At 39.3% G+C, this 23,445-nt stretch overlaps 3 protein-coding genes and 1 long non-coding RNA gene across 4 annotated transcripts; 2 read left to right on the plus strand and 2 right to left on the minus strand.

Annotated features, from left to right (window-relative positions):
* The first annotated feature begins 323 nt into the window (after positions 1-323).
* On the plus strand, positions 324-6,600 carry LOC112568140 (zinc finger protein 2-like). Its single transcript, XM_025245267.1, has 5 exons — positions 324-1,661; positions 1,961-2,124; positions 2,790-2,844; positions 3,273-3,463; positions 4,417-6,600. The coding sequence occupies exons 1-5, from the start codon at positions 1,418-1,420 to the stop codon at positions 5,332-5,334; spliced, it is 1,572 nt and encodes a 523-aa protein (XP_025101052.1). The 5' UTR covers positions 324-1,417; the 3' UTR covers positions 5,335-6,600.
* Positions 6,545-13,197, minus strand: LOC112568141. Its single transcript, XM_025245268.1, has 4 exons — positions 12,931-13,197; positions 12,115-12,135; positions 10,194-11,640; positions 6,545-8,092 (listed from the first exon to the last, which is right to left on the minus strand). Exons 3-4 carry the CDS (start codon positions 11,077-11,079, stop codon positions 8,040-8,042), a joined length of 939 nt encoding a protein of 312 aa, XP_025101053.1. The 5' UTR covers positions 11,080-11,640; positions 12,115-12,135; positions 12,931-13,197; the 3' UTR covers positions 6,545-8,039.
* A 7,106-nt stretch (positions 13,198-20,303) lies between these two features.
* Positions 20,304-22,509, plus strand: LOC112569242. Its single transcript, XR_003100343.1, has 3 exons — positions 20,304-20,786; positions 21,666-22,059; positions 22,370-22,509. It is a non-coding gene; the product is annotated as an uncharacterized LOC112569242 (long non-coding RNA).
* Positions 20,793-23,051, minus strand: LOC112569241. The gene is made up of 5 exons (XM_025246974.1): positions 22,921-23,051; positions 22,390-22,580; positions 21,709-22,038; positions 21,547-21,609; positions 20,793-21,331 (listed from the first exon to the last, which is right to left on the minus strand). Exons 2-5 carry the CDS (start codon positions 22,559-22,561, stop codon positions 21,207-21,209), a joined length of 690 nt encoding a protein of 229 aa, XP_025102759.1. The 5' UTR covers positions 22,562-22,580; positions 22,921-23,051; the 3' UTR covers positions 20,793-21,206.
* Positions 23,052-23,445: the final 394 nt, after the last annotated feature.

The raw sequence follows: 23,445 nt of genomic DNA on the forward strand, positions 1-23,445 counted from the left end.
GAGAAAAAATAATGCAGGGTTGACCATATTCTATCTGGTAAAGAATGACACAGTAAACATGCAAACAGAGGTATTTAGAGTCAGAGCGTCTCTTTAAAACTGCTGATTGTGTAGTTATTGCTGGGCTCATCGTGTGCACTGAGTGCAAGTTGTCACTACTGACCTATTGAAGAGTTGGTGGGTTCTTAATTCAACTAGCGCTATGGCTGAATAAATCGATGTTTAAAACCAATCAGAAGCAGAGTTTATGTGACTCGCACATTTGTCTACTTGAACTTTGTTGAAAATACCCACCTTTGTTATGAGACTATTTTACTACAACAATTGTTACATTAAGGCCTGTGGCTTTACAAAATACTATAGCCTAGAAGCCTCAGCTAGTGGTGACACTGATCTCAAAATCTGTTTGTTGGAACTCTCCATACTCGTGTGATCTGTCACCAGCAGACATTCGAGCCATTTGACACTATTCGGGCACATCCATGATATATATGTCGCAATGGTCGTTTCAGTCTGGCTATTGTTCCAATCACGTTTCCTGTACTGTTCATGTTGTTATGTAATCACTTCACGTTGTCGTAGAGAGCGTTGTACAAATGTGCATGTGCTATTATTAAAAGTAGCATTATTTCAATGTCTGGAATCTCTGCTTGTAAACATAGTTGATTACTTGATTCAATAAGATGCAGCACAAAGAACTGCAGTAATCCAAATGCTTGACACAAAATGTTATTTAATGTCTTTCAATACGTGTAAAATAGTCTGTGCATGCGCGAAACTGCTTTATATTCTCTGTGGCACATTCCCCGACCAAAATAATTGTTGCCACGTAAGAAAAGACTCTGTTTTCGACAGATTTCTTTATAAAAATTGACCTCAACTGCACAGATACCGCCGACTTCGAGTTTATAAAAGTTAGCGACTTGAGACACAAACCCTTCAGAATATAGGTCTAAGTAGGAATATCTCACGAAACATTTGAGAATACTTTCGTAGATAAGTATCTTAGCTTACAAAATTCTCTAAATAAATATACGCATAATTTTAGAGCAAACCACTGTGCTGCAGTAACTCCCATTTGAGTTAAACGGCGAGAGAAAATTATTTTACTGGTAACAAACTATTTGCGGATGCATGGTAATCAATCCAATATGGCTGACAACATTGTTATTCTAGTAGAAACATAGGAAAGAATACTCATCCGTGTCATCGTCATCGTCTGTTTTTACTTTTTTTTAAATAGTAAGCTATATTGTTACTTTAATTGAGTACAGAAGAACTTCAGTGATCGTGGCAGCTTAAATCTTCACCGTTTGAAAGAAAGTGAAAGTAAACTTTTTTAAAATTTTGTGGGATCAACCTGAAGAAAGTGAAATTCATTAGCGATCTTTACTATTATCTCATTTAGTTATTTAAAATGCTGTCTTGGAATGAAGGAAGACGGATAGTTGAATTAGCAGTTCTAGCAGAAAATTTGCATTGCAAGCAGTGCAGTTCTTTGCTTGATTTAAGTAAGACTGTCAGAGAGACGCGACAAGGTCTTGCCAGTGTGCTGTACATCGTTTGTTCCTGCGGCGTCGCCAACGACGTGCACACGAGCTCGAAGCAGCGAGCCGCAAATGGCAAGCTTGCATTTGGTGTCAATATCATGGCCTCAGCAGGTGGGATAATGATATATTGGCTTAGTTTTGGTTTCTGTTAAATAATAGAACTAACGCATCTCCCGGTTTCATTTCCAGCATTTATACTATAAATGCACATGCCTTAAAATCATATGTTTAAACATTTTGTTGAAGAAAATATTCAGTTGCTATGGTAAAAATGCACATATCTTGCAATCACACATTTAACGTTTGTTGTAAAAAGTATTTCTCGATGACTTTTATGACACAATTCCATGCTCTAAGGTATGACCTGTTAATAATTTAACAAATCATTTAAGACTGTTTGTCATTTGCAGGCTTATTACAGATCGGTATGATGGCCTACATTGTACAGAACTTTTTCTCAGCTCTGAATATTCCTATGCCAGTCCCACCTTTTGAGGATGGGTCATATGACACATCTTCAGGGTTCATTGATCCTCTGGGTGACATCAACTTTCAAGCAGCCATGAATACTACTGTAAGTTGTATTCATAACAAAACATTATAAATGCACTTTAAGCAAAGAAAATGGATGTGTTGTGTTTATTTTTGTTCCCATCAAATCATTTTTTGGTATTGTTGTTATTAATGCATCTTTCACGGTCGTTCTGATGAATTACTAGCTCAACTGAGAATATCCAATCTATCCTAAGAAACAAAGATGGATTATCATGCTTTATTATAGGTGCAAGAGTACATGTGGAGAGATTTGGATAATTTAGGAAGAGATTTCTTGCAATCTCTGACAGAAATCAAAGAAATTTATTTACAAAAACAAACCAAAAAAAGTGTTAGTTAAAGAAGGTTAACAGCATGCATATTGTTATTATGCTAAAAATAAACTATTAGTGGGTTACATGCTAAGGGCTGGTACAAAATAAAAACGGGGAGTTACCCATTAACTACAAACAGTACTTGATTGAAAGTCCCACTTTTCACGTAAATGCTAATTCATGTGCTTATTTAATTATTTATTTTGTCTAAATAGTAAGCTAAAGTATAGAGTGTATTTAGCTCAGTGTTTAGTAATCAGATTAGTTCATAACCGAGCACTTTTTAAAATATACTGGCAGACTATTGGCTATTAGTTGTTAGATAAAGCTTTTTAGGCTGGTATACAAAAGAATTTATTCTATGTCACAGGTGACAGACACTGGCGACAATTCCTATATCAGCAGCAAGTCTTCAGATAATTTAGGTATGACAGTAAAAAATAAAAGAAGGACACAAACAAATTTTTTGATAATAATGATGATGGTTTCTTCTTTAGTACAAGTAGTTGTTTGACATGAAAATGCTTACTTAGATGTGAGGATTCCGAGACATTAACTGGCCGTGGCCTGAGAGAAATACTAGAAAAAGTACATCATTGTCAGTAGATTTAATAACATTCAGAAGGATTTCAAAGAATATTTGCTAGACACAAGGATAATATTTGTACGTAGCATGGAATCCAGTAACCAGCTTATGCTATCATTTATAGTAGATGTAATGTTGTCTCTTGAGTTAAGAAAGATTTTTTCTTTTCTAGAAGTTGACTTTTAGTAGTTCAGTAAAGATTATTAAAAAATATAGTTTAGCATACATTTGAGTTAACTGATAGTTTTTTTTTCTCTCTTTGGAAAGCTGAGACAGAAGATGCAGATGATGATGATGAGGAGGAGGAGGAGGAGGATGAAGAGGAGGATTCATCTGCAGTGGACCCCAAAGAACAGGACAAAAATGGTCACAATAAAGTCTGTGTCAGTGGAAATGATGAGCCAGCTATTTCACTACCTGTCCCTGTTCTCCGTAACAATAGATTATCAGGAATCCAGGTGAGATTTGATTTCCTTTAAAATCAACTTTTAAACAAAAAAAAGTAGCAAAATCCAGGTAAATAACATTCAAAAGGAGTTACATCCCCTAATATATGATCAGGAAGATGTAAGTTCAAAGATTTGAATTTTCTGGATGGCAACGTGAGTGCACACACGAAGTTATCTTATAATTTTTTTAGCCTATTTCTGACACAAAACTTGTTCTTTATCATCGTAAGTTATGTTTATTCATTTCTACATGGTGTGTAGAAATCCACTGAGTATCAGAATAAGATTCCAGTGATGATTGAGATGATTGTTGTGCCTGTCTTGAAATTTTCTTTTTGGAGATTTGACATGCTTAATTTTCTTTGGATTTACAAGAAAGTGAAATTTTCTTTTTTTTAACTGCAGTTGATTCAATCAGATTCCTGTGTACCTGAGTATCAAAATCAAAGGTCAAGGTTTGGTCTCAATGTGTGAAAGACCACATTTATTACAGCCAGCTTTTTCATAGTATGCTATGGAAGAAAGAAGTAGACTGACCTCTGGCATTTGATTGCTGGTGCTCTAACCACTCAGCTATTTACTTCTTGATCTGTATATCTTGTGGGGGATGAGCTGCTTCAGCTGATTGTAAAGTCAGTATGTTTGTAAAGACAGTGGAGTTGAGGTTGTAGAGGTCATGTGAACCACACAACATGGCAGATGAACCATTTAGTGTTCAGAGTTTCTTGCTTAGCCATTGAAGAAGCATTCTTTTTTAGTCTATACCTATTTCACTGAAATGTAAAGAGTGAAAAGGGAGTTAAACACAAAATAAATAGGATAATTATCTGTACATAGCATGTTGCAGTCTCTAAGCAATACAAAAGCAAAATTCCACTACTAATATGTTTAAACGATTAATGAAAAGTCTTGTGTAAAGATTTTTTTCATGATCTCACATATTTTGTTTAAAATATGTCCAGGTCCAACAGGCAGTTATCATTGTCAATGCCTCAGCTACGGAGAATCGTTATGGCTGTGGCAAATGCTTGAAGGCTTTTCCTACAGAAGAGACCTGCAGAACCCATATAGAGGCACATGTGGGGTCCAAGCCTTTTCTTTGTGAGGAATGTGGTAGAGGGTTCACCTGTAAGTACAACCTAAAACTGCACACAAAGCAGCACACCGGTGAGAGGCCATTCAAGTGCGTGCAGTGTGGAAGGGGCTTCATTCGTGAGTTTTCATTAAAAAGACACATGCTGCGACACCTTGGGCACGTCCCTTATACCTGTCAGGATTGTGGAGAGAGCTTCTCGACCCATGAGAGTCTCAAGCGCCACAAGCGCCTGCATACTGGCGAGAAACCATTCAAATGTGACCAGTGTGACAAGACATTTCGTGGCGAGAGTAATCTATACGCACATCGGCGCAGGCACTTTGGTATAAAACCTTACAAGTGCCAAGACTGTGGCGCAGCTTTTGTGGAGTCTACACATCTGACTCGTCATCGCCGCAGGCACACAGGAGAGCAGCCATACATTTGTGACATCTGCGGTGCCCGCTACACCCAGTCAGGCTCGTTGGCTGAGCACCGTAAGAAACACACTGGAGAGCCCAAAACAGTGCGAGTCCTGCAGTGTGCTGACTGTGGCAAAATTTTTAATAGCTACACGCAGCTCAAAAGACACAAGCGAGTGCACACAGGTGAAAAACCTTACAAATGTGATGACTGTCAGATGGCCTTCACGCAGTCTTCAAGCCTGAAGGCACACAAACGAATTCATACAGGAGAAAAGCCATATCGATGTGATGAGTGCAATGAATTGTTCATGTATCAGAGAACACTGCAAAGACATAAAAGAAAACATTTGCTAGAGGATCAAGCTTTAACATCTCATTAATTGTGTCTAAGATAGGTTTTGTCTGGCTTTTCATTTGCAAAAAACCCACTCCTTTTAATGATGTACATGTCAGTTACCTAACTCAGATCGAGTTTGGCAATGTTTTATTTCATTTAATCAAGTAAATAATATTTCCTTTAGTAGATCTGCTTTTGAGTAGAAAAACTAATACAAAAATATGATTATTGTTTATTCTTGATTTTTGTTTGTTTTTGTTCTGGTAAAGGGAATCATCCTTTTCAGTTCATTGATTTGGTGTATAGATTTTAGGCAAAATAAAAAAAAAGTATTTTAATGATATGATATATTTCAGCAATTAAACAATATTTTGTTTAACAGTATTTTAATAGTACAATAATAATATTTGAGTTTGAACCTATAATCTATTTCCAGGAAATAGACTGTAATGAATTATGTCCCTTAGAAGTGCTGTTTCTTTGCCATTTAAAATGCCTGGTGCATAGTTCCTAGTGAAGAACATATTTCTGATAGAGCTTACTCTTTCATGATATGTTTTGTATTTTTAATGGACTGCAGCAAAGTAGTTCATAAGCTGAAATATTTTATGTTCAGTTGAAGACATTTGTGTTTTGCAAGAACAAAAAACACTTTAAAACCCATGCCTCAAATATCTAAATGGATGGATATTACAGAGTAGCCTGCATGATCTGAAATATGAATCTGTACATGTTTCATGACAGAGCTTGGAGATATATTTCTAAAATTCTTTTGTGGAATACATATCTAATTGATGGGTACAGGGAGAGCTGATTTTTTCTTTTCTTAGGTCAGAGAGCTATCCACCATAAGATCTATTTCTAACAATTGCATGCAGTAAATGATAATAACTATTCCTGCATATCTGTTTATCCTTTACTATGTTTTCCATCTTTTCTACCCCCGTCATCTCTTCTTTCTCTATTACTATCTGTGTGTGTGTGTGCACATGTGCGTGCATGTGCATGCATGAATATCAGTGTATGTAAAGATGCTTTTTAATCATTTTATTAGTGGTTATTCTGCCATAGAACTTTGTCATAATTCAATGTGAAGAAATGATACTCTGTAGATTTTCCGTTATCCTGAACCAAGATCTGTTTGCTGTTTATTGGTACAGGTCTTTGCATGTTGAGGCATCAGTATGTGCAGCTACGTTTTATAAGCATCAAATGTAACAAAATTTGTTCTGCAAAAAATTCATTAACAGTAACACTTCTTATATTTTTATTGTTCATTTTTTAATAAATTTAAATTCAGGCATGTGCATTCTGTGTACAATGATAAATAAATATTTATGGTGAGTTTTGGATTAACAGAGGGAGATAAGACAGTGAAGTTTTTCATTAAATCATCATGTGTTCATTTAAGGCAAACATTTGTTGGTGATTGTTGTGGTAAATCCTCTGATGGATTTATTTCTTTCAAATATACTAGCTGTCTTCATTTCTGTTCCTCTATCATCTGCAGCTCATTCTCTCTCTCTCTGAGCAGTCAAACATAACATTTAACCATGGGAAGTCTCTTTTTTTCTTTAGATACAGCTCTCATCAGTTTTATTGTAGATTAGATATTTTATTAAATTTAGTTATCTTCCAGATTTTCCCATGTAACAAAGAAATAGGGAGAGGCAGGGGTGGGGGAGTACATCATTTCTCTGGGTCATACACTCAACATTTAACCATCTTTGACTTCCTTAGAATACTGAAATGTACCTTTCCCTCCAGGGGTAAGAAATAGTCTTTTGTCTCATTCTCACTGCGACTAACTTGAAAGCTTGTTTCAGTGGCTCTTTCCCCATTGACAAGCTTGACTTTTGTTAGTATCATAAGCAAAGAAGAACAAGATAAACGGATAATTCAAGATATCATGAATTATGTTAACAGATCACAGACCTGTTGAAGCCTAAATTGAGCGACCGGTTCTCCAGCTCAATAAACTGTAGAAGCTTTCTGTTTAGCTCCATTATTAGGAAAGAATGTGAAATACAAAGGGAAGAATAAGCTGGAAAGGAAATGTAAACTCAATTTCTCTTATAACAACAGCTACATCAGCATCGTCATCGCCAGCAGCAACAATAAGCTTTATTTTTAGCTTCCGCTTAGCTAATGTCGCAAAGAACCTGAACTAATGCGTGACGTATTTACCTCCCCTTCCCCATCGCTGGTACAAAGGGGAGCCATCCGTTCGCCGCAGTCGCTCTGGGTCGCGTTCAGCGTCTGCCTTGTGACGAGGGGTGAACCGGCGTGACCCTTCACTAGGGCGTTTCTGCGGCAACGGAAAGCGTGAGGTCGAAACGTCATGGACTGACGTACGCACGTCAGATTCTTTCACGTGCGTGCAGCAACTTTGAAAAAAAAAGGAGGGGGAAGGGAGGGATTCTCCACTCACTCTTGCCTCTATGTTTAGTGACAACTGTCCATCCATCATCCACATTCGCACACATCATTCTGTCGTCATCAACTCTTTCCACACCTGCCCGGCCACCACAACGCCGATGGTCTGGTTCGTTGAGGACAAAGATGGGAGCCTGAAAAAGTTTTGGGAAGCAGAGTGTATTTCGTCTGACTAGCATGTAAGGTAGGGTGGGAGGGGGTGAGTTCCTAAGGTAACAGTTTTATTTTTATACCAGAATTTCCCACTAATCACCCCCTTTCGTGCGTCTTAGTTGTCTGTCCTTTTAATCACTGTCTCTTGGTTGCAGGTGACTAGGCGCCTAGGCTTCCAGCCATCATTATCTCCATAGGGGTCGGCTTTGGAACTGAAAAATAAAACAAACAAATAAAACACATGAGCTGGATTGTGAAACAGAGAAAAACAATATAACAAGGTTTGGAATGTAGTAAATTAAGGGTTAATTTCGTGAAGGGGTAGATAGATCAATTGATAGATGGATTAATGTATGAAAGCCGATCGCTGTACCTGTCAATGCAAGTTGCATCAGGAGGTTAACAGTCCACACAACACACGAACAGTACAATATAGCTTGCTAGTTTAGGTCACACTACAGATGGAGTGTTCAAGTATTATTTATTAACTTGCCGCAATCTCTTATCTCAGAAGTATAATGCTTAAGGAGGTTTAACCTTTAACCTTCTCTGACGTCAAGAGAGCCACGTGCGCGCATCCATCATTGGCTATACACTGTACAACTGTCTCCGCGAAACCGTGAAGACAAACCTGTGGCCATAGTTATGAAGGGAAAGTAAGTCGTTTCCTCAGGGCAAAATTATCAGCTCAAGGAGAAGAGTTTCATTTCCGAAGATATAAAGCGGTGTCCAGATTCCGCAGACACTGCCTCATGTTTTTTTGCCTCAGGACACCTTTGCCACCGATTTATACCTAAGGGGTTAGGACGCTTTTCTCAGTTCAACGACTTACCCTCGCTTCGTGACTACGGCTTTCATGAAGAGTCACGCTTGGTTTGTGGGATAGATGGGCTCTTCATATTTCCCCTGCTGTATAGTAGTTAAAATCCTTTGGGTTTTGGGGTACCAAAAATGTGAAGCTCATAATAAACTTGCAAGTTTCTATGTGATCTTTTAAAATTGTATATCCTTACTTCACAGTAACTTAATTGTACGCAAGAATCCTCTGGAGTCTTGGTAAATGGCACCTATCAGAAATTCGATGATCAATAAATCTTGAAAGTTTATATAAAATGGTATCAATTAGTCTTTAAAACTGATGTATTTCCAAAACTATCTTTTGCGAACTGAAGATTGGCTTAGCATTCGCAGCTAATTCTGGTTGTCACGTGGATTAAGGATCTTAAGTAAGCATCCTTACACGCATGCGCTGAGTATGCCGTGATAATACGATAATCCATCTTGTACGAGGATTCAAAAATTCTCTTTGTGACAGCCGTCCCCTCCTGATCTCCCCTAGCAGGCTTGTTTTCAGTGTGACGAGAGCAAGTACATGTCAGCACCACACCTTAAATGATAATGGGATTACACCCTTGTTTACCAACATGTTGGGGCTGCAGGTGTCTTTTTTGTCACCATTTCATTTTTTTTTTTTCTTTCTGCGCTTTGTCATTCCTGGCTTAAAGGCTTACTATAGTCTTAAACTCGTGACGTCATACATGCCAACGGACACGCCTAATATAGGGTCCAAATTGACCCATAGGATGTAGCCATGATGTTGTAGGAGCATCCGATGTCGGTCCCTCCCCATTGCCTGTGTTTTTCGACATTTTTTTAGCGCATGGCGGTGTTTGTTAGTTTGCATCTGGTGATCAGTTGTGGGGTGTAAGGATTTGTCCACGTGTGATGAGCTCAACCGCGTCGTTTGAAGCAATGATCGAATTATTTTACACCCGTAAGAAGCTCTAGTGGCGTTCTTTCCTGACGAGACAATAATCAGTGGAATCAAGAACAAGGGATATTTGCAGCAACCGAGGAACTGAAGTTAGATGAGTGACAAAAATTATGTCGTGGTGAGTTCAAAACGATGATAACATTTCGGTTAGTCCCAGACGAGTTTTAACAGGGTAAGGATACAAGAATTGTTATGTTGTGGTTACCAGAAAGGGTTTAAGGAATAAGATTGTGTGGTTAGTGAGAAACATCATTTTAACAGGAAGAGGTAGGAACAAAGGTTATATCAGGAACTACAGTCAGTAGGAATTTCGTGCCCAGAGAAGTGACCAAAAGAAAATCACTTCTTTAGGTCTCACGGTTACAAGACTACAGCACTGTCCTAGTTACCCGTTCCCTCCCCAGTTCGTCATGGTAACCAAGTTCACTTCACGCGCAGATTTACACCATGAAGGACGAGGTGGAGCACACACAAACACAAGGAAGATAACTACGAGCCTTGTTCACACAAACCCTTGTTCACACAAACATTTCCCTCACCTTTGCCTGGGCAGCACATTCGGAATGGCATGAACCCGGCAGTAATGTCTTGACAAGAATAGGGCAGCATCTGTTTCCTCTTGTCGGCGATCAGCTCTACCGCCTCTGGGGACAAGAGGCCGCCGTCTGCTCCCAACACTTGCGTCAAGACCATCATGCACCGCTGTGTCACGCTGGAGTGGCCCACGCTTCCGGTCGCCTGTCCGGGATTGCCGTAGGTCTCAAGCAAGCCTCTCGGAGCCTGTTGCTGTCCTGCTGGCATCGGTGCTGCCGCTGGCGTCTTTCTCTGCATGGCATTCATCATGGCCATTGTCATCATCATGTTTTCTCCCCCGCCACTCCCCATGAGGGACGCCAGCAGCAGTGGGTTCATCCCTCTCCCACCGTTCCTATTGCTGCTCATCTCTGAGATCACCTTGTTGAGGGTTTGATGCGACAGACACTCCTCCAATGTCTGTTGGAAGCCGGGTGACATGGCTGACATGATGCTGGCCATGTTGGACACGCTTCCGCCAGCCAGGACGCCAGCAGCCTCGCATGTGTGCTCGGACTGAGGGTGGTGGCAGCTGAACATGAGCCCCGGTACCTGGGCTCCCGGGGGTGCGGCGGCCGTTGGGTCCACGCAGCCATGAGACTCGTAGTGCTGAGTAATGCCCATGCGGCGGCCGAGGTTCGAAGCTGCCATTTGGATCTCTGGCGGGATGATGGCGTTGCTGACAGGCGCCTCCTGATGGTGAGGCTGCGGCTGTTGTGCTGGCGGTTGTGGTAGGAGTGATGGTAGGGGTTGTTGCCCCCAGGAGCTTGGAGCAGGAGGCTTCATTCCAATGGCGTTGACAGCATCAAGGTTTAGTCCCATGGGGCCTCGGTTCACCACTGGCATGGGCATCTGCACAGAGGGTGCTGCCGGCGCCGGAGTCCCTCCTGCGTATGGATCCGACCCTGCCGCTCCGACATTGCTAGGAGAGCCTCCTGAAACTCCTGCCACGCTCCACAAGTTGTTGTTTTGGTTAGGATCGAGTGTGGGGGCATCTACAATCACGCCATTCGTCGTCGGAAGAACGGGCAGCTGTGGTGTTCAGGAAAAACTGCCCGAAACCTCCGAGGTCTGGACCAGCGGCAGAGACAGGAGCAGGGACCACGGTCGTGGCGTTCTGCTGCTGCGACAGGGTGCTGCCCTGCGTGGTGACAGGATTCAGCAAGCCCATGACATTTTGTAGGAAATTCATTGGCGACTGGGGCTGACTGTTGTTTGTGGAAATGTTAGCGACTTCCACAAAAGGGTCTGGCAGCTGCTGCGCGGAGATGTTGAGTGGCAGGTCAAGGGCTGAGGGAGGTGCAATAGGAGGATTCAAGGAAGCTGAGACTGGATTAGAGACAGAGCCGGAGTTGGAGGGACCACTGGTCAGGCTGTACAGATACTGAAGTAAGGAGTCTGGAACTGTTCCCACTGATAACAGAAATAACTTCGGTTTTCTTTCTTTCTCATGTGCTTATTTCTCTAGATGTTCTTGATGTTTGCGCGCGTGTGTGATTGCTTTAATACTTGCAATTGTGTGTATGAAAGGTTTTCTTTTTTCTTTCTATTGTTTTTATTTGCATATATGTTCTCAGTGTGAGCGCGCACGTGTATGTGCCTGTGTAAGTGCATGTGTGAACGCGCGCGAGAGAGAGACAAATGATAGAAAAAGAGAGAACAGAACATTCCCTTTCTCTCCAATATTTTCCCTAGCTTTTTTTCTTATATATGGCAAAATTCTGTTTTTTTAACTTTTTAAATACTTGCACACAAGATCATTTACGACATCATGCATTTGAATGCTTCATCGTTTTTCTCGTCTGATGCACAAAGGAGGGAGGTGACAGGTCTAAAGGCATATGGCAATCGATGAAGGATAAAAATCACCAATGGTCTGGTCCTTACCTTGTGCTAATACTTGTACATCTGGAAGAAAAATAGAAATTTCATTAATAGCAAAATATCAAACAACCAACTTACTTATTTGGGTGTTTCCGTTTGTTTTCATATGCATTAACATTGAGTTTAAAAGTCTGCTTCAAAATACAGAAAGAAAAGAAGACTGGAAGGATTCAAGAAAGAGACTGAAAAAAAAACCAGAACAGAAATGAAAGAAAAATAAAAAAAAAAAATTAAAAAAGCAAAGTAAGATATAAGCCATACTTCTGGGCTTGTGCACATTTGTTGTTGGGGGAAATCGAGCAATAAAGTAATGTCAAATGGAATTGCAGACTTTGTACACCATTTTCACAATATTCGTACATACAGGTATACGTAGAAAAGAGTTTACACTAGTTCACTAGTTGTTGTATATTCTGTTGCTTGAAATAAGCAATCACCTTTTTCTGGATATTGTTAGGCCCCTTAACAATCTATCTCTAAGGCTGGCGATCTTTCATTGTCAGTTAAAAAATTGAAAACACTTTTTATAGATAAATGTTTACAATTTCGTGACCTAGATTTCTATATTATTTATTGTTTCTATATATTTACAATACTTTAATTTATATTTGCATAATCAAATACAGATGAAAAGCAAGTTTCTTTTTAACCGCTAATTACATTTAAACCATTATTTGTTTTAAATGCAGATGCTAAACACAATACTTCATAAACTATTTGAAAAATGTGCTTGTGGCAACCATCTAAGGTAACCACGACACTGATGTAGTGTCCCAGCACTTCACCTGTAAGTGACTGTTAGACGGAGTTTAGACATACCTTGTCGAGAAACAAATAAAAGCATTCCAAAGACGACCACGTGAAACTGCCTCGCTTCCATCATTTCGAAAAGATGAACAGACACGGGCCGTGACACCCAACAAACACTAGTCTGCACAGAAATGAGCTTTGATGATGTTAGGTGCAGACTTTGGGCATGTGCCAAACGGTGTTCGTGGAAAGTGCCAAAGGATTTTCTACTTATATATGCATATATGTGTATATATCATCCTGATACTCTCTCCGCATTTTCCTTGGGTTGGTCCTTCCCTCGTGTGTCACATACGTCACGCCATCCCATCAATTTACAGTCACGAAGGGAAGACTTCTACTGGTTTTCGACACACCCACTCTGTTCTCACCTGACGTCTGACTCGCCGAAAGCATCATGTCACCAGCTTCCAGTGTCCTTGTTTTCTGTCCTTTCTCATCTTGTTTTTCTTCATCGTGTCAGCTCTTGTAAATATCTTTTTTTATTTTTACATTGTTTTTCACGAACCTTTTGAACTTTTAAAATCTGTTTTTGTAAGCGTTTGTTGTTTTAACCTGTTTGCATCTGACTTCAGGCACACCTTGCCTCCCTTCCCCGAATAATTAGAGAAATTCAATATGAGATTATATTAGAAGTTGTAACATATGTATTATGACATTTGAGATGAATTTTTGGCATATTTCCCTCTAAATGTAAACAAAAGTTGTTGACTGTGTTTTTTTTTACGTTCTTTTATTTATGGTTTTGAACTTGTTTTGTTAATGGGGTTTTGTTGTGTTTTCACCGGGTTGAGAGCAGTTAGTGGGTAACTAAGAATGACCTGATTATTATGATGTATAACACTTCTAGAGGCGCTACAGGGATTTCATATTTGCATAAATATAGAGTAACTTGTCCAGAACATTGTGAGTACTGTTCGTTAGAAAAAAACAATAATTATAATAATTATAATATTGCGTTAACTAGAAAGCTGGGTACCTTTTTGAGACCATGTATGCACCGACAGACTAATGAGCAACACAAAAACGCAGAAAAAGGGGAAATAGGAGACTTACCGAAAAAAGGTGTTTAACATTTTAATATTTTGCATATACTTCTTCTTAATCCTCACACACAGATAAGGAATAACTCTGAAGGGATCAGGAAAACACCTATATACATTAACGCATATAGACTAATATGTAATACAGAAACATGAGGAATATCAAAAACCAAAAGTTTCAATATGCTTCGCAAAAGAAAGTTTAATGAAAAAAGAAAGACACAAATTCACACAAAACACATACCAACACAGACAAACAAACAAACAGACAAAAACACATCGACAGCCATAAACACGTATACATTCGGACAACGATAAAATGTGCGCAGTTTTAGATAAATGCAAACATGCATGACAGAAAAAAGGGCGAAATGAAGCCGCCATCTACTGATTTACTAGCTTACTATGAGATTTTTTTATGCTTTTAAATAAATAACAGCATTAACGAGTTGAGGAACCGCCTAAGGACAATTAGGACACAGCTTGAAGGGTGGACTGCAGTCATACGTCACCCACACCCCAAGCGGTAGTGCAGGTGACATAACGAATCTCAGAAAGCTTTCATAAAGATTTTTTTCCTTGGGATGCTCTACTATTATGCACTGCCCGTAGTTGAAAAACGGTACAAGGTCTTGTGGTGTTTACACGCAGCTACACCTTGTCCTGAAAGTACACCTAAACATTGCCCTTCTAACCTAGCTGTCACCGGAAAATAAATGATCAGACAAAACTACATTGCTGACGATGTTTCACTCCTGGTGCTTTGCCCTCTTGAGTCTTACTAGAAAACTGATGGGATACCAAACTTTGTAAACACATTTTTTTAAAAGAGGTATTGCGAAGAAAAACATGAAAATAAGTTTTTTTCCTCGACTTTGTGTCATACACTTCTTCACTCTTGTTTTCATGACAAGGACTCAAGAAATAAATAGCCCAGGATTGATGTGACATAATCTTTTTTTATATAAGAACTGGGTTTTTTTTATTCAGTAGACACAAATAACAAAATATGGCGTTGCGTATCATTCAAAAACATCTTTTATTCTTAAAACATATTCGTTCAGTACAATGGGAGAGACATTTAAGACTGTAAAAGTTTAAGAAAGGAATGAAAAAAAAAAGGGAAATAAAAAAAAAAGTCCAAGGTTCAAGGTATACCCCACGGATTGTCTGTTAAGAAACGGTGACTTAAAGCTTGGTTCTAATTTCTTGCCCGGAACATACATCTTTCAACATAAGCCGCGGACATGTCGAGTTTACTTTACCGCCTTCCTGACGGAACAGGAAAGATCACTCTGCGGTATATCACTCGGCGAGGAAGTGTTTGAGTTACGTCCCCTGGAGCATCGTAACGATTATGGTAATTTGCTATGGCTGAAGGGAAAGTAGAGACTGATTTAATCTAAAAGCCTCATAAAAAATGCTTGATAAGCTTGTTCGTCATCATGTCAACTATATCAAGTAGGTCCTCTCCTGAGATGACAAGACAGACTTCGGTTTTCTTTTTCCTTGGGTCTTATGAAGAGGCTTTACTCTCCTTAAAAATCCCCCATTTCTAACTTCGTATGCTTACTGGTACTGTACTAGCCCTAAGGAAACCAGTTTACACTCCCAAGCCTACTAGCATCCCATAATACTCGTCATGTCATAACACATCTTTTGTTTCGTCCTTTACGGAAATAGCATCTTGCCCTACACCACTGAATCATTCTCTTAATAAAATTCTAAAAATATAAAAAAAAACTTTCCCCTTTTAATAAGTGGCATCATTAGTCCACTCCCATTAGTGCACTCCCATAAAGTTGTCAGTTATTCCATTCTACACAAAATAATTCATCATCCTTTTATAAATTGCTGTTAATTATAAAGGGATTCAACCATCGCGTGTTTTCGTTTTTCTTCATTCTGTAGACAAAAGCATTAAAAGAAAGTAGAAAAGAGTGAAGGCTTTTCCCGAGGCTGTGGTCTTGAGAACTAACCAACAATAAATCCAAAAAAAAATATTATGAAATACAATGTATGTAATGTTCTTAAAATGTGAGCATCGCATTGTAAGCTTTTACGAAGGTAATACAACTAAATGCTTGCTGTCGTATTATGGATATCGACTTTTTAATCAAGTTTTAATGAAAGTCTAGCAACGGAACATGTTTACTAATAGCATTAACGACACCAGTTAACACAGATATTAAGAATATCCGAATTATTTACTGGTATGTTTTTAATTTAGAAGTCTGTCTGATGAGAATAACTATTCTATAAACAGATTATTATTTTATTTCAATTAATTGATTAACTCTTAAGTTTTCAATTCAGTCTCGGCCTATACATCTTTAGAAACTGACTTCGGTGAAACACTCTGGTGAAGTATAAGTGTAACGATCTCTGACCAGCGTTACCAGTAATGCTTGCTGTAGGTCAAAGTTTAGAAGCTTTGATAAAGATATTACTTCATTCTCAAGACACTGTACTGAATTCTTTTGTTTGTTTGTTTGTTTGTTTGTTTGTTTGTTTGTTTGTTTGTTTGTTTGTTTGTTTGTTTATTTAAATTGTTCAATAAATTTTTTCTTGTTGTTTTTGATTGCAAAGCCATGGATACAAAACCATGGGTATAGCTATGACAGTGATAATGACGGTGGCAGTGACAACTAAAATAGTAATGACAATAACAAAACATCAACAATCTTTCTAAAAATTATATGGAAACATTTGCCTTGGCATTTAACCTGTGTTTAGTTTCAACCGTCACTATTCTAGTTATCGAAATAATATTCCCACCATTTTCCTCTCACTCCTTTATCTCCTCTTTATTTTAAAATTATTAAAAGTCTCGCCTTGTTGGATTTTGGCTACTAGTTGCCCATAAAAGGGCAGCAACCCTATCTTTCCCTCCCTTGCTTATCGTGTTATCGTGTGACCGCGTTATCATCCTCTCCCCTTCCTCCCACTCCGCTCCCACGGCAATTAGCCAATCAAGAACTGGGCAATGAAAAATGGGCGCAAAATAAAAATAAAATTTGTGCCTAAAAATGTCTGACATTTATCACACACAGAGTTTGCGCTTACGAAATCTCTTCCACGTCTTTCAATGGCCTGACTGTTCTCTACTCAGCCTGCCTACACCTGCTCGTCAGCCTGCCACGTGGCACATTGTCTTTTGATGTTCACCGGCCTCGTGAACAGGAGCAGCGCAGTGATGTAAGCAGCTAGCGTATGGGTTAGCACAAGTAGATATGCAAGCACCTTCAGACAGCGACAAGGTGGACAAGGGGGGGACACCTGCATTGTTAATGACATGCTCACATCGGATGACTCACCCCTTGCAAATTATTATTAACTACGTAGAATTCGTGACTAGCATTTTAAAGAAAATACTTTTTTCTTTATTTTATCTAGAAATTACTTGAGAGGATGCACGCGTGATGAATGCTTTGTCTAAGACAAGAGCAAAGGACACATGTTGGAATCACCAACGAGTACATCCGGGTTTCGAATGGCGACAAAAATCGAGTGCAAGCAACAGGATTTGATGGAATGCGAACACCATTTTGTCTTTCCTCGCGACATTAACAGACGGTAACTTTATGTTTTATACAAACATGCAAAACTCATTTTCAAATTGAAATGATTTATAAACACGGGGGCAGCAGCTGCTTAAATTTAATTTTTGTGGAGGAACAGTGACAAGATTAACTAACGACTGACTGTAAATGCAAACTGACTTGTCTCTTGTCTTGATGGAAACCTATCTGATGCACTGATGCTTTTGGTGTAGACAATGCATGAATCTTTCTTTTGGCGAGGTGTCATCCATAGCAGAGGAGGCTCTCTTCTTTTAATTATGTCAGTCCAATATCAAAGAGAAAATTAGCGATACATATATGGAAAGTTTTAAAATGTGAATTTATAGACTTTGGTTCTCCGGGTTAGCAAGGAGCAACACAAGTAGGCCACTCTGTCCCTCTTTGTGTGTGCCTGCGAGTGCATGTGTGTGTGGACTATATTTTGTGCATTTAGTTATGACTTCAGCCCAAGAGTACGCATCTAAAGACTTAAAAAGCGAACATTAATAGCACAACAAGAACAAAGAAAAAAAGATGCCACAAATAATTCCTAGTCAACCAGAACAAACATTTTATTTTCCAAAAAAGCATCTATTTGTACAGTCACAGACTATGTAATACCCGCTGGCCTAAGCTTTGTTAACATATTTTTAGAGCATCCTTAGTTTTAAGTTGAGAGTTATATAGCCTCTTGTGGATGTTGGTTCCCTGTTTTATCATAAGTTTTTTTCCCCTTCTTTTCCAGAAACTTTGATATTATGTCATCATCATTTTTTCTAAATGATTTTTGATACAATTTTATTTTCGAGGACTTAAACACACAAAAAGCAATTGTTAAGCGTGGATTCATAATACCATCATTTAAAAAACTGCAGAGGAGTGTCAAGCAGTCTATTCAGATCAATGCTTCTCAGAATTCGAGAACTGGTTGAACATGAACTACTTGGTTTGAATTTCGAGTATCTAGCTTTTACTGCGGACACCGGCAGTGCTCACCTAGCTCTCCAGTGATATAATTTTGAGAAAAAAATCACGCTGTATAATATCCATTCTACAGGTTTCAAATATAAATCCGCGGGTAGTTTCTAGAAAAAAGTATGGCTTATTAATTCATATTTAATTAGGTACAAACATGGATATTTATATACATATGGAACAATAATATAAAAGTCTTCAGCGACAGTGCATTCTGGGTAAAGCTACAAGCCTTCGAGTGTCACACCTGTACCAGCTACCTGTAATTATTACACCACATGCAATTTTTTTCTCAAAAAAAAAGAAAATAAAGAAAGAAAGAAAGTGAGGGTTTTTGTCAATGTCTTGTGACTAAAATAAGCAAATATACTAGTCAGCGCTCTGAAAGAGTCACCTTCACGGTTAGTCTCTTGCTCTCCATTTCCTTTCTCTCCAGTTTATCTTTATAAAGGCAGTCAGCAGTGAATAAGCAAGTATCGCAACAGAATAAGTGAGGCAGAGTTGGGTTGTTGTTTTTTTTTTTTTTTTTTTGTAATTTGGTGAATGGGACTGTAAAATCACTGTTAGGCAGAAGCACTTTCCCTGTTAATTTTTTTCTCAGCCACGAAGCGTGTAGCTCTTCTCTCTTCCGACTCTGCTTCTTCTAATTCTGTTCCATCATCGTCGTCGTCGTCATAATAATCCTCACAAATCTCATCCTTGCATTAACAAAGTCTACTTCATTATCAACGTGGTGCAATACGTTTTTCGTGATTAGCAAGTACAGTTTATCTCTGATCTTCTGACAGACACAACAAGTGAACTGTGCTACTAAATTCTCTAACGAAGCATAGAGATCTTTCACCGAAAAGTGTAACTTGGAACTAAAAATTTCATGGGTAAACATTCCATCAACATCAACTTGGCTTCTACTGTCCACTGGACTAAAATTATATTAGGAATTTCAAATTCGAAAACAATCCACATCTGCTTTACTTTAGTTAACTAGACAGCCTTCAGGTAATATCTATAACAGTCTATGTAACAACTTCCAGGTTCTGCCTACATCACAGCATGCACACACCTTATACAAAATTCAAATGAAATACGTTGGTTCTCAATCTTTTCTGCTCAAATCGTTAAGGATTACAAAGAATTGCTTACAGGCGTGTCTAAAATATATCTGCAGGTCGGTTCTCGGATGCTGACATGTTAGCATTTAATAGAATAATAAAAAAAATCAGGAACCATACGTCCATAAAAATTTGTGGACGCTTTTGCGAGACCTAGGAACAAACTGGCAAAAGCACAGTAAAAGTTTTTTCCTTAGGTTCTTCGAACTGAAAGTTCGGAACTTCCGTGACGTGTGTATTTTCTTCCCAAACATATTTCAGGCAACAAACAAAACTGGTCCCGTTGATCAGCTCACTGGTTCCCTTACCAGTGGTCTCAAGTTATTGCAACTCTGTTTATCATTATTATGTCAGGTCCTGGAAATGCAAGTCCGTTTATAAATACACTCGCGAATTCAGGCACATATACATTCTTACATTCATGTACATACATTATATAAAACATCGTTGAAAACTCTTGGACTTTTTGAAGTTAATTTTGCGTGAATCCATTGTTCATCCAATGCTCAGCTCTGAAATCCCATCACCACCCGACTTTCCATCGGGTAGCTAAATGTTTGCACACGACTTTTAAGGAAGTGAAGCGAGTGGGACGTCGTTCCTGGATCACTCAGTTTATCTGTGAGTAGCTTCGGTGCTACTCGAGTTCTGAGCTGTGGGTAGCTCTCTTCATCGTGGGTTATTCACGGAGGGACCTGACAGGTAGACAAATAAGCCTTCACCTGTTTGTATGCCTCCAGTCTCCAATCAAATAATAACATCTCTACCAACAAGCCTTCTTCAAATCTTGTAATGCAAACTGTTGACTATAATGATATAAAATAGCAAATTTTTATGTTTTACTTTGTTGTTTGTGTGTTTGCATGAGTGGGGGAGTGCGCATGTGTTGGAGTTAGAAACGAGGTGAACTGAGTTACTTAAAATTAACTATTGTCTTATTTGTAATCTGTGATTTTCACTTTCAGAGTATTTTACGAGTAGAAGAACAAGGCCATCATCTTCATTAAACTGGACACGTGATCAGAAGCGACAATTGGATCCATCACCAGAAATGCTTTACACTCAATTCTTTAAGAGGAAACAGCATGGAACACCTGGACGGTGGAGGCAGACCTACACACCCCAAACTACACCCCAGAGCACTCAAGAAACAGGCTCAAAACAAATAGGAGGTACCTTTTCTACACGTCAGCAAGGAATTATGGGTAGTAACTGATGTCATAAAGATAGGAAAAGCTAAAAGAATGAGGCAAACCTAAACCAAAAAAAAAAGAGCTGGGGGCAACTAATAAACTGGGAAAAATTAATCTTGTATATATTTTGACTAAAAGACTATAGGGAATATTTTCTTGGTTTTAGTGTATATTTATATGAGGTTTGGGTGATGTTGAGGAACAGTTTCCTGAGAAATCTTTCAAGCTAACTTCTATTACCAAACCCAATAATAATGATGTGATTATGTTCACTAAATCTTCATCGTAGGATAACCCCATGTCAGCTGCCAGCAGGACAAATTTTCACTGATGGGGGAGCCGGGGGATGCCAAGAAAGTCGCCTTGCTGTTCCTCCGAAATAGTTGTTGCTAGGCGACATCATTCCTTTATGTTGACGAGGGATAAGCTGTATCCGGTTAGGTAGCTGACGACAGCGAATAATCCAATTGTCGAAGTTGAAATGCACTTGCGTTGACTTGAGTTTTTCTGAGACTTGGTTTCCGCTGTAAACAGGAAGAGGAATTAAAGACCTACTGGCTTGCTGGCTCCCTTCTTCACTTTCTCACCCACCCATCACCAACCCAACACAACATCACAGAAAATAAACAAAAAAATAAATAAATAAATAAACAAAATCCGACAAAGAAAGAGACTTAATACCTTATTGAAAGATAATAATAGCTTTGATTATTAAAGAAGAAGGAGGTAAGCTGCGTACCTTGCATCAAACAATTATCGTCCACACAGTTGAGATCTCCTGTCGCTTCTTTGATTGACACAGCTGTAAAATCAAGAGAAAGTAAATAAAAATGAATTAATTTAATGCTGTTTCCCTAGAAGATCAAATAATCACTGTCATCATCCTGCCGACCATCATTACCTGGAAGCTGTTCCACTGTGACCTCATCGTAATATCTGTCATCGTCCACATGGTCGGGCAAGGCGCACCGGTACATTGTGCCGCGGTCCTCAGTAGCCAACGACACCAGCAACGCCCGCCGTGACATCACCCTGCAGCCGTCATTGGTGAAGTACTCGACTTCCGCCTGGCCCTCGGCGATCTGGAAGTGACGCATGTCTGGTGCTTTCACGTACCACTGGAACTCCTGCGGCGGGAGGCCGGCATCCGCGTGACAGCTCAGCCGCCAGGTGGCTCTCCTGTGTCCGGGAGTTTCGTGATCATACGTCACTCGGGGAGTCCCTGGAGGCTCTGAAGAATATGAAAGAGTTAGTAAGTAGTTATATATATAGATATTATTATTATTATTATATCCTCTTAAAATATGTTTTTGGGATTTGAACCTTTATAGCTCACGTATGGTACTGTAAAATGGTTGGTTTATTAAACTGAACGATTACATTTTACGAATAAGCGAATGAGTGGATTACGTTTGCGTATGCGTACGAGAAAGAGTGTGCGTAGATGTCAGGAGACGTGTGAGTGTGTGTTTAAGACAGAAAATGCAATGTGTATGAATGTGCTTATGCCTGTTTGTGTTTTTAAAACAAAGATTATTTGTGTATACGTTTGTGTGCGCCAGCGTGTTCACGTGCAACATACGTCGCAACTGAAGGTCTGTGTACTCCGAGGAGTCCTCAGTAGCACCGAAGACTCCACGACACCGGTATGTCCCCATGTCGGCACAGGTGAGGGCGCAACCACGAGGTTGAACTCCACCAGCCCCGCCTGCACCGTGATGAGGGCTGGAACCTTTCCCGCACCGATCTGACATCCGGGTTCCAATCAGGCACCTGTGGAAATTATAAAAGAAAATGATTGCAGCATAGACACGTATGTCTACAAGCTTTGCAAGCGATGACTGCTGGTGAAATTTTAAGACACAAACTTCTAAGAATTTAGACAGGAATGTCCATGACTGTTGATGGTGGATGCTTAGATGTTAGCGTCTGGTAGTTGACATTGCTAATCTTGTTGGTTTGTAAACTTGGGTTAAACTGTAAACCTGGGGTAAACCTGGTGAACACACCACAACAATCTTTACAATTAAGGAATCAGGGTGTTAAAGTTCAAGTGTAGTGTACACCGAGGTGTATATAAATGTACAGATGTACAGGAAGTAGGTGGTCGTACCATTTGTCCTGAAGGGAGTCTGACGATCACCGTTTCTGTGCCGTTGTCATGGAGTCTGGACCAGGAGATGACGTACCAACGGTCAGAGGTTTCCAGACGGCAGCGCAAGGTGGCGCTCTCGTCCAGCTCACCAATCGTAACGCTGGGGACAGTCAGCTCACCTGTAACACCGCATGAACACCACTGGTCTGATATCACGTGACTCAATAAAGGAGGAGCGGCAGAGAATTGGGGAGGGGAAGAGGAAAGTGACAGGAGGTTAACTTCGGAAGTGAATGAACACTGGAAACTTGACTGGAAAGAAAACCTGTTTAACTGTTTGGACTATTTCTTAATTAAGGAGTTTAGATTTCTTTTTTTTAATGTTTAATATTCTAATTATTTGATTGAAACTTTTTTAAAATTATTTTTATCTTTAAATTTAACTGTTATTGTTTTTTTTATTATTAGATCTTCTGAATGCCACTGTAGAGTGCAGGTGACAATGTCGAAATATGATAAAACTACTTAATTTTAAATATTAAT

This window comes from Pomacea canaliculata, linkage group LG7 (genome assembly GCF_003073045.1).
Source record: "Pomacea canaliculata isolate SZHN2017 linkage group LG7, ASM307304v1, whole genome shotgun sequence".
Taxonomy (NCBI): domain Eukaryota; kingdom Metazoa; phylum Mollusca; class Gastropoda; order Architaenioglossa; family Ampullariidae; genus Pomacea; species Pomacea canaliculata.